Genomic DNA, 17,465 nt, shown 5'->3' on the forward strand with positions numbered 1-17,465 from the left:
GTAGGAAAATGAAACAAATTCTTAAAGTATGCAAAATTAGTGTCTATAATAATGAGAAAAGACAATCAGGCTGAACCCAAACTTGTCACTGAGATTAAACATTAGAAAGTAATAAAGCAGTGTTTATTGAGTTTTGAAGGGAAATGGTATCAGTTATTTATTGCTGTGTAACAAACTACCCCTAAACTTAGTGGCTTAAAACAACAATTACTTCTTTTTCATCATTATATAGGTTGGCTGGGCTCAGCTGGTGGTTCTTCTGCATCCTGTGTTATCTGTTGGAGTCACTGACATGGCTGCATTCAGCTAGAAACTCAGCTAGGGTTGGATCATCCAAGATGGCTAGAGCCTCAACTAGGGTAATCAGATGGCAGAAAGCTGTCTAGGATTCTCTCTCCCTACTTGGTATCTTATCATGCAGCAGCCTTTCCCAAGATTATTTACATCGTTTTGGATCCTATGATAAGAAAAATTGGGGTATCCAAAGCTTTAAAGTCCCAAGGCAAAAAAGTCTCACAGCATCATTTTTGCCATATTCTCTCGGCCAAAGCAATTCAGAAAATGAGACTAGATTCAAATAGAGGGGAAATAAACCAACCTCTTCATGAGAAAAGTGATAGATGTGCATATACCAGGATGGGAAAAACTGTCAGGGGCCATTTTTGTAGATAATCTACCACAGAAAACAAAATTCCATACACATCTGTGTATAAAGAGATAAGAAAAACTTTTTCAGAAACATGTATGCTTAGAAAACTTATGATCTTTATGTTCTTCTTGAAAAAAGTATTTTGTTATGTTCTTTCTATTCTGATGAAAAGGTATATCATTAAGAATGGCAAAGACAAGATATGAAAGACGGGGGAGTAGATATTTAAACAAGTTTAAATAAATAATTAAATCTAAGTAATTGTTATAAATAGAATTGAAATTTGTAGATACAAAATAATTCTTGAAAGACAACTCATATAGTCTAAAAATAATGATTCACTAATCCAAATATCTGTTTTAAAGTTTAGAGTGTATAAACAAATACTAGAGAAAGAAGAGGGAGGCTGGGCATAGGCTGTGAGTAGGGAACTGGGAAGCATGATAAATTCCATGTTGACACAGGCAGAGCGGTGTATTTTTTATCCTGGTAGTTAAGGTAGGCAGTTTTTAGATAAATTAAAGATAACCGGTACTCTATTTTCCACCCCCTAAAACTGTTCCCATCTCAATAAAGGGACCCACATTTCAGCCAGGCACTCAGCAGAAAGCCTAAATCCATGTGTGATCTCTCTTTTCCTCCCCTTTATGGGACTTCTGCAACGTGCCCTGAAGCCTTATCCTCTGAAACATTTGCAGGAAAGGTTTAGTGTATGTCTTAGTCTGTTTTGTGTTGCTATAACAGAATACCTGAGATTGGGTAATTTATAATGAACAGAAATTTATTTCTTACAGCTCTGGAGGCTGAGAAGTCCAAGGTCAAGGGGCTGGGATCTGGCAAGGGCCTTCTTGCTGCATCATCACATGGCAGAAGGTGGAAGGGCAAAAGAGAACAAGATGGGGCAAACTCACCCTTTTATAAAGGCCTCTATCCCGCCTTGAGCCCTCATGGCCTAATTATCTCTTAAAGGTCCCACCTTTAGTACTGTTGCAGTAGCAATCAAATGTCAACATGAGTTTTGGAGAGGACAAACATTCAAACCATAACAAGGTGTAAACACATACCCACATGCATATATACATGCATGGACACATTTTTTTAACGCCACTATCTCATTATAACTTCTTATTTTAAACATTCTCAAAGGAGGCAATATATTTTCAGCTAATGTAAGCAAATATTCGGTACTTTAAGTCACCCTACAAGTTTAATAAATTTATTGATAGCTAAATTCAACTAAAGTATAATCCAAATTGTATTCAAATGTACTACAGGAGGGATATGTAAAATAGCTTGCCCAATGGGTCCTACCTTCAAAGCTTACCTTGAATTCACCCACTCCATTCCATCTCTAACCCTCTACCTAATCAATCTACCATCCCTTGCCTGGGGACTGCAAGTCTACCTCTTTGGTAGACTTCTCCTTCTACCATTCATTGCCCATCTCCTCCCTGCTATCCTTTCTCCCTACGGCCTTCTTTGTGGCTACTTTTAAACATACAAAGCTGATTGAGCCATTCCTTGCTGGAACCCTCCCTGAGGACTCTCCCTAAGCCTCTAGCTGCAGCCCCAGTGGGCTTCTTCATATTCCTTGACACCCACCTGAAGGCCTTGTCTTTGGCTGTTCCTTCTGCCTAGACTGGAATATTTCTCAGGTACTTATCTGTCTGCATCCTTGTTGTCATCTATCTCAGCTTAAGCTTAACCTTCTCAGGGAGGTCTTCTCTGATAGCCCAAATTAAGTCAGCCCCCAGCCACTCTTCCTCACACTATTCTGTTTGTTTTATTCATGGTATGCATCATGCCCTGCATATCTTCATATTTAATTGTTCACGTGTTTATTGTCTGCCCCCCTGTTGGATGATAAGTACATTGAAGGAAAGATTTGATCTGTTTCATCACATATCCACAGTACCAAGGACAGTGCCTGCCACCCCATAGGTAATCAAAAGTTCTATATTTAAAAAAGAAATGACTCCAGGCTCAGTGGCTCACACCTATAATCCCAGCACTTTGGGAGGCCGAGATGGGTGGATCATGAGGTCAAGAGATTGAGACTAGCCTGGCCAACATGGTGAAACCCCGACTCTATTAAAAATACAAAAATTAGCTGGGCATGGTGGCGCGAACCTGTACTCCCAGCTATTCGAGAGGCTGAGGCAGGAAAATCGCTTGAACCCAGGAGGCGGAGGTTGCAGTGAACCAAGATCGCACCACTCCACTCCACTCCAGTCTGGTGACAGAGTGAGACTCTGTCAAAAAGAAAAAAAAAAAAAAAGAAAGAAGCACTATGTTTAAAACAACAAATATACTTTCCAAATGACTGGAGAATATATAAGGAAATAGAGCACAGTCAGTTTTACCAAAAACACAGAACTTAGGAATTGGCAGGGTTTCATAAAACCCAAAAAGCATAAAACAAGATGGCAGAAATTAAACCAAATTCATTAGTTGGGTTTAAAACAAAATCCAATCATGGTATATGTTGCTTTAAATGTACTCTTTCAAAATAAAATGATGCAGAGAGACTTAAAACAAAGGGTGGACAAAAATTTACTACGTGGACACAAAGACAAAGAAAGCAGGGATCGTGATATGAATTTCAGTCAAAGAATAGATCAAGGGAAACACATTTGAATGGGGCAAAGGAGTTTTATTACACCAATAACTATGTAGTCCATGGCAACGTGACAGCACACACATATTTATGTACTGTGTAACACAGCATGAAAATGCTGGAATAAGAGCAGTTGAAAGTCAAAGAAAAATGTCAGAATTTTGATTGAAATGGAAGATGTTAATACACCCATCCTAAATCCATTTTCTTCACAAAGATGGGTAGGGGAGAAGGCAGAATATAGTCTAGAAGACTGTTTGGAAGATGAAATAATAAAGTAAATGACATAAAGACTTAGAATAAATATGCATGATGAATGAACGTTTAATTATTGCTCATGTTCACGTTAAAATTGTTAAAAAATAAACAATTTTTTAACAGCTACTACATGCTCAGCCTAGAACTAGATTATGGGGCTTGCTTAATATGCCTTTTGTTCAGATAACTATGGAGATTTTTTTTCAAAATTGGTCATACACTAGATCACAAAGAAAGCCCCAATTAATTTCCAAAAAAAAAAAAAAAAGCAGAAATTGAACAAGCTACATTTCTTCACCACAATGCAATAAACCTGGAAACTAATAACAAAAATTTAAAGAGCAACAACAAGGAAATCTGAACCCTTGGAAATTTTTAAGTGATTTAAATACTAAAGTCAAAGAGGATATCAAAATCTTAAGTAATTATATATAAGATTGCCTTCACACTTGTGTTTTCAATTCTCTCACCAGAGCGACTCCATCTTGAATACGGGATGGGTAAAATAAGGCTGAGACCTACTGGGTGACATGCCCAGGAGGTTAAGGCATTCTTAGTCACAGGATGAGATAGGAGGTCAGCAGAAGATACAGGTCACAAAGACCTTGCTGATAAAACAGCAAGTGGTAAGGAAGCACGCCAGATCCCACCAAAACTAAGATGGGGATGAAAGTGACCTCTGGTTGTCCTCATTGCTCTTTATATGCTAATTATAATACATTAGCATGCTAAAAGACACTCCCACAAGCTCCATTAAAGTTTACAGATGTCATGGTAACATCTGGAAGCTACCCTATATGAACTAAAAAGGGGAGGAAACCTCAGTTCCAGGAATTGCCTATTGCTTTCCAGGAAAACTCATGAATAATCCATTCCTTGTTTAGCATATAATCAGGAAGTAATAATAAGCATAAGCAGCTAAGTAGCCTAAGCGGCTACTAAGAAACTTTGCTTTTACTTTACTCTATGGATTTGCCTCCAATTTTTTCTTGCATGACAGCCAAGAGCCCTCTCTTGGGACCTGGATCGGGATCCCTTTCTGGTAATGCTTTTTCTTCAGATTAACTAAGGATTCATACAATATTTTAAATATTTAAATAATTCATAAACATGCAACTTAAAAAGTTAAGGGCCCATGCCAGGCACAGTGGCTCATGCCTGTAATCCCAACACTGTGGGAGGTCAAGGGAGGCGGATTACTCGAGCCCAGGATTTTGAGACCAGCCTGGGCAATATGGTGAAACCCCGTCTCTACAAAAAATACAAAAATTAGCCAGGCATGTTGGTGCTCGCCTGTAGTCCCAGCTACTTGGGAGGCTGAGGTAAGAGGATCACTTAAGCCTGGGTGGTGGATGTTGCAATGAGCCAAAATTGTACCACTGCACTCCAGCCTGGGTGACTGAGAAAGACTGTCTCCAAAAGAAAAAAAAAATGTTAAGGGCCCAGTAATCCCACACTCCAGGGATAATCACTGACTCCTTTCTTTGAGATTCTGAAACAAAGATATAAGTTAAAAAGTAGAAAGAATGTATCTTTTTCAATGTCCCTACCTTCTTAGAAACTCCTCTCTCTTGTGAACCATATCTTTGGAGAGGGAGATGCAGTTATATAAGCACTGTTTAGGTAATTTCTAATACATGGAAATAGTTAAGTATCTACTGATATTCTCTACTGTCTTCTGGGGTAGCTATGCTATGGTGCTTGAGCAGGGTAATGTTACCCAGTATCAGCAGCCACCAACAAAAAAGAATTGCCATAATGATTATGATGATGATTTTATAGCTCAGACCCCAGAGTAAAAAATTGCACTTTTCAAATCATTTACACATGACACTCACTTCTACCTGTTCTGCTCAGCAGAGAGGAGAGGAGAGGAGAGAAACAAATTGCTGAGTTGCCAGCTCTGGGCAATGCTTCCAGAACCAACAGTGCTTGGTTTACTTTAAAGGGGAAATAACTTCATTAGAAATGACATTTTCTTGGCTAGCTGGTCCCCAAGCCTGCAAAAGTGCCCCATGAGCACTTGTGCTCTCTGCAGCTGACTGAAGCGGCCACTTGAGTCTCTTGGGACCCTCAGATGGGAGGTCAAATCTGCCAAAAATGAGATAAGTCCATGTGTCCTCACAGGTTTTCTTTGATGAGTATCTCTGTTATAAGTGCAGCCTCCCCAGCACTCTCTCTTCCTCTTCCTGGTTTAGCTTGAATACTGTGGCTTGACTACCACACATTCACCTTGTTTGTCTGGTTTATTGCCTCTCCCTCCCGATTAGATTGTGAGTTCAGAGAGAACAAGGGGATTTTTCTGTTTAGCTCACTGCTGTAGCTCCAGTGCCTATGACAGTGCTTGGTGCATAGTAGGTACTCAATAAACACTTTTGAATAAATAACCCCCGAATTCATTTCTATGGTAAAAGATGTTTTCCTGGGGAAGTGCAGAGCAAAATGGCCCCCAAGTTCTGGAAAAGACTGAGATTCTAGGACCATCCATGCATGGAGCAATGTGGGCAGAGGAAGCATGTTTTCAAGAGAGTGGGTGGAAGGGGAGAAAGGAAAACTTGACAGGAAGAAAGGAGCTGAGGCCAGGTGTCTTCAGCACTTACCTGGCACCCTTTATCTATAAAACCGGGTCACTCTGTAGCTGAAAAAGGAAGAGAAGAGAGAGGGACATGGGGCCAGGTCTACCTGTCTGTCCACTTCTCCCTTTTGCCCATGTATCCAACCTCTTAGGAATTGCTGTCAGCTCAACCTTCAAAATAATTAAGAATCCAACTACCTCTCTCCACCACCCCTGCTCTGAGCCTGCTACCAGCCACCATCTCTAGCCTGAACTATTTCAATCGCCTCCTCACTTATTTCCACCTCTGCCCGGACAGTGGGCTCTCCAAACAACATTAGACTGAGCTCTCAGCAATAACAGATCAGGTCATCCTCTGCTCAAACCCTTACGGTTCAAATCCCACCTTCCCTGAGGACTACTCTGACCACACTTTCATGCGCGTCTGTGTGAAGAGACCACCAAACAGGCTTTGTGTGAGCAACATGGCTATATATTTCACCTGGGTGCAGGTGGGCTGAGTCCAAAAAGAGAGTCAGCAAAGAGTGGCGGATTATTATTAGTTCTTATAGGTTTTGGGATAGGCGGTGAAGTTAAGAGCAATGTTTTGTGGGCAGGGGTGGATCTCACAAAGTACATTCTCAAGGGTGGGGAGAATTACAAAGAACCTTCTTAAGGGTGGGGGAGATTACAAAGTACATTGATTAGTTAGGGTGGGGCAGGAACAAATCACAATGGTGGAATGTCATCAGTTAAGGCTATTTTTACTTCTTTTGTGGATCTTCAGTTACTTCAGGCCACGTGGATGTATACGTGCAAGTCACAGGGGATGCGATGGCTTGGCTTGGGCTCAGAGGCCTGACATTCCTGCCTTCTTATATTAATAAGAAAAATAAAACAAAATAGTGTTGAAGTCTTGGGGTGGTGAAAATTTGTGGGGGTTGGTGTGGAGAGAGAATGGGTGATGTTTCTCAGGGCTGCTTCAAGCCGGATTAGGGGTGGCGTGGGAACCTAAAGTGGGAGAGATTAAGCTGAAGGAAGATTTTGTGGTAAGGGGTGATATTGTGGGGTTGTTAGAAGAAACATTTGTTGTGTAGAATTATTGGTGATGGCCTGGATATGGCTTTGTATGAACTGAAAAACTAAATGGAATAAGAGAAGGAGAAAAACAGGTATAAAAGGTCTAAGAATTGGGACGACTGAGGACACCTGATTAGAGAGTGCCTAAGGAGATTCAGCATAGCCCTGCCAGCAAAGATTATTTACTTCAAGAGTTAAGAGTGGCAGTTTGGGGATAGCACGAGGCAAGCGTGATCAGGGTGAGGAACAGCAAAGAAGGAAATATGGGGAAATGGGGTGAATATCAGGTGGATCAGAGAGATACAGTCATGGGGGTCAGGTGTGGTATCAGGAATAATGTGGGAGGCCAGATTGAAGTCCGGGCCAGGAACAATGGTAATTGTGGGACTTAAAGAGTGAGTACAGCTGAAGGAGCCGGGGAGCAGAAAGTATATGCGTCAGGTATGAGGAAGAAAATAGATTTTGGAAGTTATGAGAAATGTAGAGAGTGAGTTGAGCATAGTTTGTGATTTTTAGGGCCTCTAACGGTATTAAAGCAGCGGCAGCCGCTGCATGCAGACATGAGGGCTAGGCTAAAACAGTAAGGTCAAGTTGTTTGGACAGAAAGGCTACACGGTGTGGTCCTGGCTCTTGTGTAAGAATTCTGACCGCACTAACCATGCCTAGGAAGGAAAGGAGTTGTTCTTTTGTAAGGGATTGAGGTTTGGGAGATTAATCGGACACGATCAGCAGGGAGAGCACGTGTGTTTCTATGAGAATTATGCCGAGATAGTTAACAGATGAGGATGAAATTTGGGCTTGACTGAAGTAATGGGGGCTGTCTGTGAAGCCTTGCGGCAGTACAGCCCAGGTAATTTGCTGAGCCTAATGGGTGTCAGGGTCAGTCTAAGTGAAGGCAAAGAGAGGCTGGGATGAAGGGTGCAAAGGAATAGTAAAGAAAGCATGTTTGAGATCCAGAACAGAATAATGGGTAGTAGAGGGAGGTATTGAGGATACCTCCTCAATATGAGTATATGGGTTTGGCACCACGGGGTGGATAGGCAAAACAATTTGGTTGATAAGGTGCAGATTCTGAACTAACTTGTAAGCCTTGCCTGGTTTTAGGACAGGTAAAATGGAATGGTAAGGAGAGTTTATAGGTGCCCATGCTGTAGCAGGCGAGTGATAACAGGCTTTAATCCTTTTAAAGTGTGCTGTGGGATAGGATATTGGCGTTGAGCGGGGTAAGGGTGATTCAGTTTTAATGAGGTGGTAAGGGGTGCGTGATCAGTCACCAAGGAGGGAGTAGAGGTCTCTCATACTTGTGGGTTAAGGTGGGGGGATACAAGAGGAGGATGCAAAGGAGGCTTTGGATTGGGAAGAAGGGCGGCAATGAGATGCGGCTGTAGTCCAGGAATAGTCAGGGAAGCAGATAATTTGGTTAAAATATCTCGGCCTAATAAGGGAAGTGGGCAGGTGGAGATAACTAAAAAAGAGTGCATAAAAGAGTGTTGTCTAAGTTGGCACCAGAGTTGGGGAGTTTTAAGAGGTTTAGAAGCCTGGCTGTCAATACCCACAACAGTTATGGAGGCAAGGGAAACCGGCCCTTGAAAAGAAGGTAATGTGGAGTGGGTAGCCTCCATATTGATTAAGAAGGGGACGGACTTACCTTCCACTGTGAGAGTTACCCAAAGCTCGGCGTCCGTGATGGCCTACGGGGCTTCCGAGGCGATCGGGCAGCATCAGTCTTCAGCCGCTAAGCCGAGAAGGAGTCAGTCAGAGAGCCTTGGGCCAGAGTTCCAGGGGCTCTGGGAGTGGCTGCCAGGTGAGTTGAACAGTCCGATTTCCAGTGGGGTCCCACACAGATAGGACACGGCTTAGGAGGAATCCCGGGCTGCAGGCATTCCTTGCCCTGGTGGTCAGATTTCTGGCGCTTGTAGCAAGCTCCTGAGGGAGAAGGTTCTGGAGGAACGCCTGGCCGCTGCGGTTCAGGCGTTTGGAAGTTCTTGTATGCTGGAGATGTGGCTGGGGTTTGTCTCACAGTGGAGGCAAGGAATTGCAACTTTTTTCTATTATTGTACACCTTGAAGGCGAGGTTAATTAAATCCTGTTGTGGGGTTTGAGGGCCGGAATTTAATTTTTGGAGTTTTATTTAATGTCGGGAGCAGATTGGGTAATAAAATGTATATTGAGAATAAGACGGCCTTTTGACCTTTTAGGGTCTAGGGCTGTAAAGCGTCTCAGGGTTGCTGCCGAAAGCCATGAACTGGGCTGGGTTTTTATATTTGATGAAAAAGAGCCTAAACGCTATGTGATTTGGGATAAAGAAAAAGGAGCATTAACCCTGACTATGTCTTTGGCTCCAGCCACCTTTTGAAGAGTAAATTGCTGGGCAGGTGGGGGAGGGCTAGTCACGGAATGAAACTGTAAGCCAGACCAGGTGTGGGATGAAGAGGGGGAGGTGATAAAAAGATTACAGGGTGGAGGCGCGGAGGCTGAGGAAGAATTGGGACCTAGCTTGGGCTGGCGCGGAGGGGAGAGGTCAGATGGGTCTGTAGAAAAGGAAGATTAGAAAGACTCAGCGCCGCTTGGGGTTGGGACTGAGGGGACAGGAGGGAGGGAAAGAAGGAAGATTTGGGAAGAGTTGCACTGGGCACAGAGACTAGGAAGGGACTGATGTGTAAAAGAATGCCTGGACGTCAGGCACCTCAGACCATTTGCCCATTTTACGACAAGAATTATTTAGATCTTGTAGGATGGAAAAATTGAAAGTGCCATTTTCCAGCTATTTGGAACTACTGTCGAGTTTGTATTGGGGTCAAGCGGCATTGCAGAAGAAAATAAGGCATTTAGGTTTTAGGTCAGGTGTGAGTTGAAGAGGTTTTAAGTTTTTGAGAACACAGGCTAAGGGAGAACAAGGAGGAATGGAAGGTGGAAGCCTACCCATAGTGAAGGAGGCAAGCCCAGAGAAAAGAGTAGAGACATGGAGAAGGGGTGGGGAGTTCTTGCCCTCCAGAAAAGCAGAGAAGGGGTTGGGGCACGGAAATAAGGGATTGGGGCACAGAGATAAGAGATTGGGGTGCGGAAATAAGCGATTGGGAGGTTCTTGCCCCTAGGAAAGCGGGACTTGCCGCTAAGGGTGAAGGAGAAGGGGTTGAGGGGTACTTGCCCCTGCCCCAGGAAAGGCAGAGAAGGGGTAGAGACAAGGAGAGAAGGGGTTGGGGTACTTGCCCCTTCCCCAGAAAAGCGGGACTTGCCGCTAAGGGTGAAGGACCAAGGCAGGCGTCCCTGCGTGGTCTGACACCCTTGAAACGTGGGTGTATAATCACAGAGGCGTCCCTGCAATGATTAAACACCAAGGGAAGGCTGCCTTCCCAGTCCGTGACCGGCGCCAGAGTTTTGGGTCCACGGATAAAACGTGTCTCTTTTGTCTCTACGAGAAAATGAAAGGAATTGAAATTAAGAGAAGGGAGAGATTGAAGTGTAGCGCCAAGATTGAAAGGAGAAAGAGGTTGAGGGATAGTGAGGGAAGTTGGAGAAGAGAGTAAAAAGAGGCCGCTTACTGGATTTGAAATTGGTGAGATGTTTCTTGGGCTGGTCGGTCTGAGGACCTGAGGTCGTAGGTGGATCTTTCTCACAGAGCAAAGAGCAGGAGGACAGGGGATTGATCTCCCAAGGGAGGTCCCCCGATCCGAGTCACGACACCAAATTTCATGCGCGTCCGTGTGAAGAGACCACCAAACAGGCTTTGTGTGAGCAACATGGCTATATATTTCACCTGGGTGCAGGTGGGCTGAGTCCAAAAAGAGAGTCAGCAAAGAGTGGTGGATTATTATTAGTTCTTATAGGTTTCGGGATAGGCGGTGAAGTTAAGAGCAATGTTTTGTGGGCAGGGGTGGATCTCACAAAGTACATTCTCAAGGGTGGGGAGAATTACAAAGAACCTTCTTAAGGGTGGGGGAGATTACAAAGTACATTGATTAGTTAGGGTGGGGCAGGAACAAATCACAATGGTGGAATGTCATCAGTTAAGGCTATTTTTACTTCTTTTGTGGATCTTCAGTTACTTCAGGCCACGTGGATGTATACGTGCAAGTCACAGGGGATGCGATGGCTTGGCTTGGGCTCAGAGGCCTGACACACACCATCTATTTAATTCTGTGACCTGCTCCAGACACAAGCACTCTGGGCCCCCATATTCTTTTTCTTGTTTTCCCTATCACCGACCTCTTCCAACACCCCAAATAATTTACTTAGGGATGGCCATGGTTTACCCTCTGTCTCCCACTTCTTCCCCGCAGGCCTTCAGCTCCCCCAGGTGAGGGAGACCTTTGCTTTATTCACCGACATATCCCAAGCATTAGAACTGTGCCTGGCACCAGCAGGTGTTCAATTATTTATTTAATGGGTGACTTGGAGCAGAAACCGAAGTGCAGTGGACTGTTTTCCTGGGATCTGAGCTGATGATAAATGATAAATAAGTCTTGGGATTTTAGAAGGCAGGAATCACGAAAACCAACACCAATGAAATCCAAGTCTCCTCTGCTACTATCTGAAGTGGAACAGAACAGAAATAAGGTCTGTTTTCTTTCCGCTTCGCTGTTCTGTTTCTGTACGAAACAACCGTCTCTCTGACACCTTCGAGGTGTCCCTTTGTCTCTTTGAGGTGCCCTCAGTGACACTGGCTACTTTGTAACTCTAACACTGTCAGCAATTAATTCCCAAAGGTGAGGTCCCCGTGGGAAGTGGGAAAACCCAGCGAATCACCAGGGACCCGCCTGATTCCGAAAAGGCTGGATGCTGGCGGGGAACCGGCCCCGCAGCTCCGGCGTCCCCGCCTGCCTGCGCGGCCTTCAGCTGGGGTTACAGAGGGCTCCCAGCGCCGATCCAAACCGCGTTCCAGGCGGGGTGGGCGGGCCCCCGGCCAGCGAGGCCGAAGCAAAACAACCCGCCCAGGCGTCCAGAGCGTATCCAACCCTGGAGAACCTGCCCCGGGACCAAGAGCCGCAGCCAGCTCAGGCCTCTCGAGTGGGGCCTTTCCAGCCCCTGCAACAGATCCCGGGATCTGTAGTTGGGCGGAGGGGCTCGTTATGGGAAAGGGGTGCGTGCGCGTTTGTGCTAAAACAAGAAAGGCAAGAATCTCCGAGAACAAAACTCTGGTCTTCGCCTGGCCGGGGACCGCAGAAGACAGGGGCGGCGGCGCCAAGGCGGGTCAGGGGCCGGTCCAGCCAAGTTTGCTCCGGCTTAGATAAACTTTCTGATGGCAGTTTTTCCTGGTTGCAGCCTGGGTTCCTTGTAACCGGGTAAGCGTAGCGGGTGGTTGTCCAGAGGGGCGGAGGCTGGCGGTTAGAGGGAATGGAGGGATGGGCCGGACCTGGGGTCGCGCAGGCGCCTTGGTCGCTGCCTCCGATCCGATCACCCCCGCCCCATCTCCTCTGCGAGCTCAGGAAGGTGGCTGGGGGAGGGGGATGGCTCCCTACTGCCGAGGGACGGCCCGAGGCAAACACAAAGCCCTTCCCTCCCCTCCTCCTCTTTCCTCTCCTCTCCCCTCCCCTCCTTTCTCCCCCTTCCTCCTCTTCCTCCTCCTCCTCTTGCTCCTCCCGGGCAGGGAAACCCAGCCCCGCGCTCGTCTTTGGGGCCACCGGTCGCCCCCGCCTCCGGGACCTGCGGGGAGGGCCCGCGCGAGGTAAGGGGCGGTGGCAGCGGAGACCCCACCCCCTGTGCCCGCACCTAGAGAGCCCGGAGAGGCTCCGGGCACGGGCGGGGCTCTCTGGGGTTCCAGACGTGGGTGCTGCTGTGCGCACTCTCTCCCTACTCCGGAGGGGACTTGAGGAAGACAGCCAGAGCGCGTCCTCGGGGATCGTGGGGAACGGAAGGGGGAAGGGGGATCAGGGAGTGGGGACAAGGGGCAGAGTGGCATTCCGGAGCGCGAGGTGGCCGCTGGTCCCGGCAGGGTCACCGGGTGTCCTCAGCTGACCTGTGCGGGGCTGGGGTGAGGAACAGCTGGAGGGTGCAGGCACTGTGGCTGGAGGTGCGGGTGTGCGTGCGTGTGCACCGGACGGAGTTTGGTAGGGACCTTTGAGGAGTTCTACCTGCAGGGCTGCCTGTGGGGTGTCAAGTGCTCCCTGCGCCTGAGCGCGCGGGTCAGACCCGGTGTCGCACAGCTTTGATCCCCAGCGCGGACCCCACTGGTGAGTCCAGCCAGTGTGCAGGGCAGATGCTCCGACCGGAGATTTCCTCCCCCGGGTGGAAAAGCAGGAGGGTTGTTGTGTCCGGGCAGGGGGCACTTGGGCTGTCGCGGTGATTGATGGCTGCGCAGCGGGCGGAGGAGGAGCCCCGGATTCCTGCCGGGAAGGGACGGGGCCACTTTCCCACTTTGAGGCCTCCCCGCCCCCTTCTGGGCTTGGCCTCCACCCTTGGCCTGGGCTCCCACCAGCTCGGCGTCCACCCACCGGTGGTGGCGCGCCCCTCGACCGCGCGGGGACAGCAGGATTTGCAGAAGTTCAGCTTGAAAGCCTATGATATGTTGCCAAGAAATACAGGGCAAGATCGGTCCCCTGGGCCCTGAGAGGCGCCTGTCTTCTCAGAGCTCTTAAATCCCTGGGGCTTTCCTAATTCCGCAGTGTAGCGGCACTTCCTTGCGCGGTTTTGGGCACATTGGGGTTTCTTAGGAACACGCTGTCATCGGTAAGGAAACATCAGAGTACTCTTCGACCAAAAGGACTTTAAATACTGAAGCAAAAGGAAACACTTGCTAGGAGTGCAAAGGGCTTACTGGGAAAAAAAGAAACACACAGGGCAGCACTCCATCATTAAGATAAATAGTATTTTAACACAATCTTTTTAACAAAACCAAATTGAATGTAAAAAATTCATGATAAGCAGAAATCAACATTTTAAATAAAGGTGGGTGTTGTTAGAACCCTGCTTCATAGGCCGGGTGCAGTGGCTTATGCCTGTAATCCCAGCACTTAGGGAGGCCAAGGCAGGCAGGTCACTTGAGGTCAGGAGTTCAAGACCAGCCTGGCCAACAGGGTGAAACCCCATCTCTACTAAAAATACAAAAATTAGCTGGGCATGGTGGCACGTGCCTGTGGTCCCAGCTACTCGGTAGGCTGAGGTGGGAGAATCACTTGAACCCGGGGGCAGAGGTTGCAGTAAGCCGACATTGTGCCACTCCACTCAGCCTGGGTGACAGAGTGAAACTCTGTCTAAAAAAAAAGAACCCTGCTTCATTGTTCAATGGGAACAGTCATATCCAGTCTCCCTCCCCCACCTCCCCATTTGTTTGTTCCCTTGCCTGGTGGTTTGAGAGTTGACAGTGGCATGCAACAGATTGAGCAACTCTGGCTTCAGATGTAGTCACGTTCACTGAATGCAGAGCTTTTATTAACTTTTTACCTAATTCAAATGTAGGAGGATATTGTCATAAGTGGATATAGAGGTGCTAATTTTCCTTTTTGCCTCAGGTTCCAATATTGCCTCTGGAATACTCATGCACTCCCGTGCTTTGGCACCTCCAGAGAGCATCACAGGCTAGGGATGGGTAGGGTCCCGGGACAGTGAAGGGCCCTTGCTTTTGGAACTTGGGAAGAAGGCTGTTGACAGGAGCTTTTGGGTTTGGAGACTTGCTCTCAGTAGTTGGAGGCTGGAGACACGGGGAAAACCAACCTGCTATCAAGACCTTTGTCTGGAAACATTCTCCTGCAGACAGTTCATCAAAGCAGAGGAGGAAACTGAAATAGCCCACACTTGACCTCTAGTGTAGGGCAGGTGGGAGGGAGCTTGACTCCCAGGATGGCTATGGCGTGTGCTTATTTAAAGATAACTTCGCAGCAGCACTCTTATCCCCACCCAAGCTGTCCTGCCATACACCTTATCCAAAGTCAAGGGTCACTACCCACTTCAGGACTTCCACTTTCCAGAAAGAACCTCCTTGCTTAGCTAAACCCTCTTCCTCTGCTTGGAGGACACAGATGAATCAGGTATCACAGATGAAACACAGGGTATGCTACCCTGAGAGGTCCATGCTCGTGTGACCCATTAATGGGAGGCCCATTCTTCACATACTCTCTGTATTATAGTGCTTTGACCTTGTGCCCAATTCCCCTTGTATATCCAACCTACCTAATGAACCTTCAAGAATCCTAATAGTTTCAGCAAGAAAGATTTCCCCGACCCTGTCCTCCTTTCCCCGGTAAGACACCCCCTCACTGCCACCAGAATTCCTTGTGTGTGTGTGTGTGTGTGTGTATCTCTTAAAGCAATACAGTGGACCTCACTTGCCCACTGTCTGTAAGCTTCCCAGGGTCCAAAACCAGGCCATAGCCCTTAAGACCTACCACTCAAGGAGGGGGTGTTGAATGAATGAATGAACAAAAGTGTCCCTTTGTCAAGGCATTTTGAGAAGTTGCACAGCAAGAAGTATACCCTCAGGACTGTAATGCCTCCGAAGAAAGCAGGTAACATTTTTGTAGCACATTATAAAATGGATTTACAAATAGTATCTCAGTCGTTTCTCACAACAGTAGTAGTCATTGCATTTTGTAGGTGAGGAAATGAAGGCCTAAAATTAGTCTGTCATTCTGCCGCAGCACAGTGGACTTGCTAAAGGCGAACCTGCCCAGAGGCACACTCCATGCAGTGTATGTACAGAGCAGGATTCACTGAGTTGTGTTTTAGGATGCAGTTTTGCTAAACAATCACTAATGAGTTACAGTGATAAAATATGTTAGGGAAATGCTAATGTTGTCTGTTTTTTTATGGCAGGACTTTAAGGAGTCTTTATTGTTATACCATACATTGGGACTCTTTAGAATGACACCATAGTATGGGATGCTTGCCAACTTTATTTGGCCACAGAACACTCTTTCTCATGAAGTATCTTCTGGATCCAGTGTTCCAAGGAATTCACCTAGGGAATTGTTTAGTTCTCCCAAAATCTTATAATGTCTAGGCCAACTTCCAAGGAATGTTGATTCCATCTAATATGTGGTATTTTGGATAGTAAAAATGTATATTCTGGACACTAGAAAAGCATAATAATCCACCCTTGTCAATTTAGAGTGGATTGTTGATCTGTGTATCCAATTAACTCAAGTAGCTTCCATGCATCCGATTAATATGAATAGGTTCTTTGGGTTTGATCAGATATGATCTGAGGGAACCCCAGCCTGTGGAGAGCACTGCCTTTTTGCTGCCCAGAAGCCTTCAGATTTCAACCGGCCTTTCCAACTCTGAGAATCCCCTCAAACGCAGCTCTGTAGATGGGGTGGCAACTTCAGGGTTCTTGTCCTGAGATCACTATTTCATCTTGGCTAGTTACATCCATTGAGTGAGAAAGTACACCTGCTCAGTGAATTTTCTGTTCTCTCATTCCTCTCTCCCTGGGTGCTGGCCAAGTGAATTCCCTAGGGTGTCTAAGTGTGTGTGGACATTTGCTTATGAAAAGTAAGTAAATGTCACTCTCTGGGTGTCTCAGACCTGGAACAGAAGCCTGCTAACAGCAATCCCTCCTCATAGGAGCTGCAGCCCCCATTCACAAGCAACCATTGTTTGAAATCAGGTATTTTTAAATCAGAGTTTGCCTTCAATCTACTGTTAGAGCACCTTCCACAGACCAGTAACCTCAGCTATTGAGGCTTTATTGAATTAAGGAGACAAAGTGAGGAAGTTGGAGTTAGAATTTCAGGGACTCAAAGGAGAATTGTGGGCTAGTGGAGGAGCCTTCGGAAAGTGATCAAAGAGGCACAGCTGTGCAAATTTAACGTTCATCTGCAGACATTTCTAGGTCTCCAATGCTGAGCAAATATATCTCAAGATTTGTTTCGTAGATTTTTCCAAAGCACAAAAATTAACAATTCTCATTTAGAGATATGTATTAAACAGGGTGGTGTCACAGAAGTTAAGGGAAGGAGTGTTTTGAGAAAAATCGACCTATCAGATGGGGCGGGATGGGGAGTGACAAGGGGAGTTGAAGAAGATGACTAGAAGGCTGATGGGTCATTAGCCAAGCCGTGGAGTTCAAGTGTGTGTGTGAGCATGCACATGTCATTGTGCTGTGCGAACAAGGGAGAAGGTAGGGAAGAAACACTGAATGTGATTTATTTTATTTATTTATTTATTTATTTAGAGATAGAGTTTCGCTCTTGTTGCCCAGGCTGGAGTGCAGTGGTGCGATCTCGGCTCACTACAACCTCCACCTCCCGGAGTCAAGTGATTCTCCTGCCTCAGCCTCCTGAATAGCTGGGATTACAGGTGCCCACCACCACACCTGGCTAATTTTTTGTATTTTTAGTAGAGATGGGGTTTCATGATGTTGGCCAGGC

At 46.3% G+C, this 17,465-nt stretch overlaps 1 protein-coding gene across 2 annotated transcripts in view; it reads left to right on the forward strand.

The window, feature by feature from the left end:
• Positions 1-11,700: 11,700 nt before the first annotated feature.
• Positions 11,701-17,465, forward strand: part of RIN2 (Ras and Rab interactor 2) — a 245,600-nt gene continuing 239,835 nt past the window's right edge. Inside the window, exon 1 of one of the 2 annotated variants that reach the window (XM_063600984.1) lies at positions 11,701-12,440. In XM_063600984.1, coding sequence (XP_063457054.1) covers positions 11,935-12,440 — 506 coding nt within the window. In that variant the 5' untranslated portion in view covers positions 11,701-11,934. Of the gene's footprint in view, positions 12,441-12,532; positions 12,824-17,465 lie in introns of those variants that run through there. The other variant, XM_063600983.1, reaches the window with a different exon arrangement.

This window comes from Pan paniscus, chromosome 21 (assembly GCF_029289425.2).
Source record: "Pan paniscus chromosome 21, NHGRI_mPanPan1-v2.0_pri, whole genome shotgun sequence".
In the NCBI taxonomy this organism is placed as follows: Eukaryota; Metazoa; Chordata; class Mammalia; order Primates; family Hominidae; genus Pan; species Pan paniscus.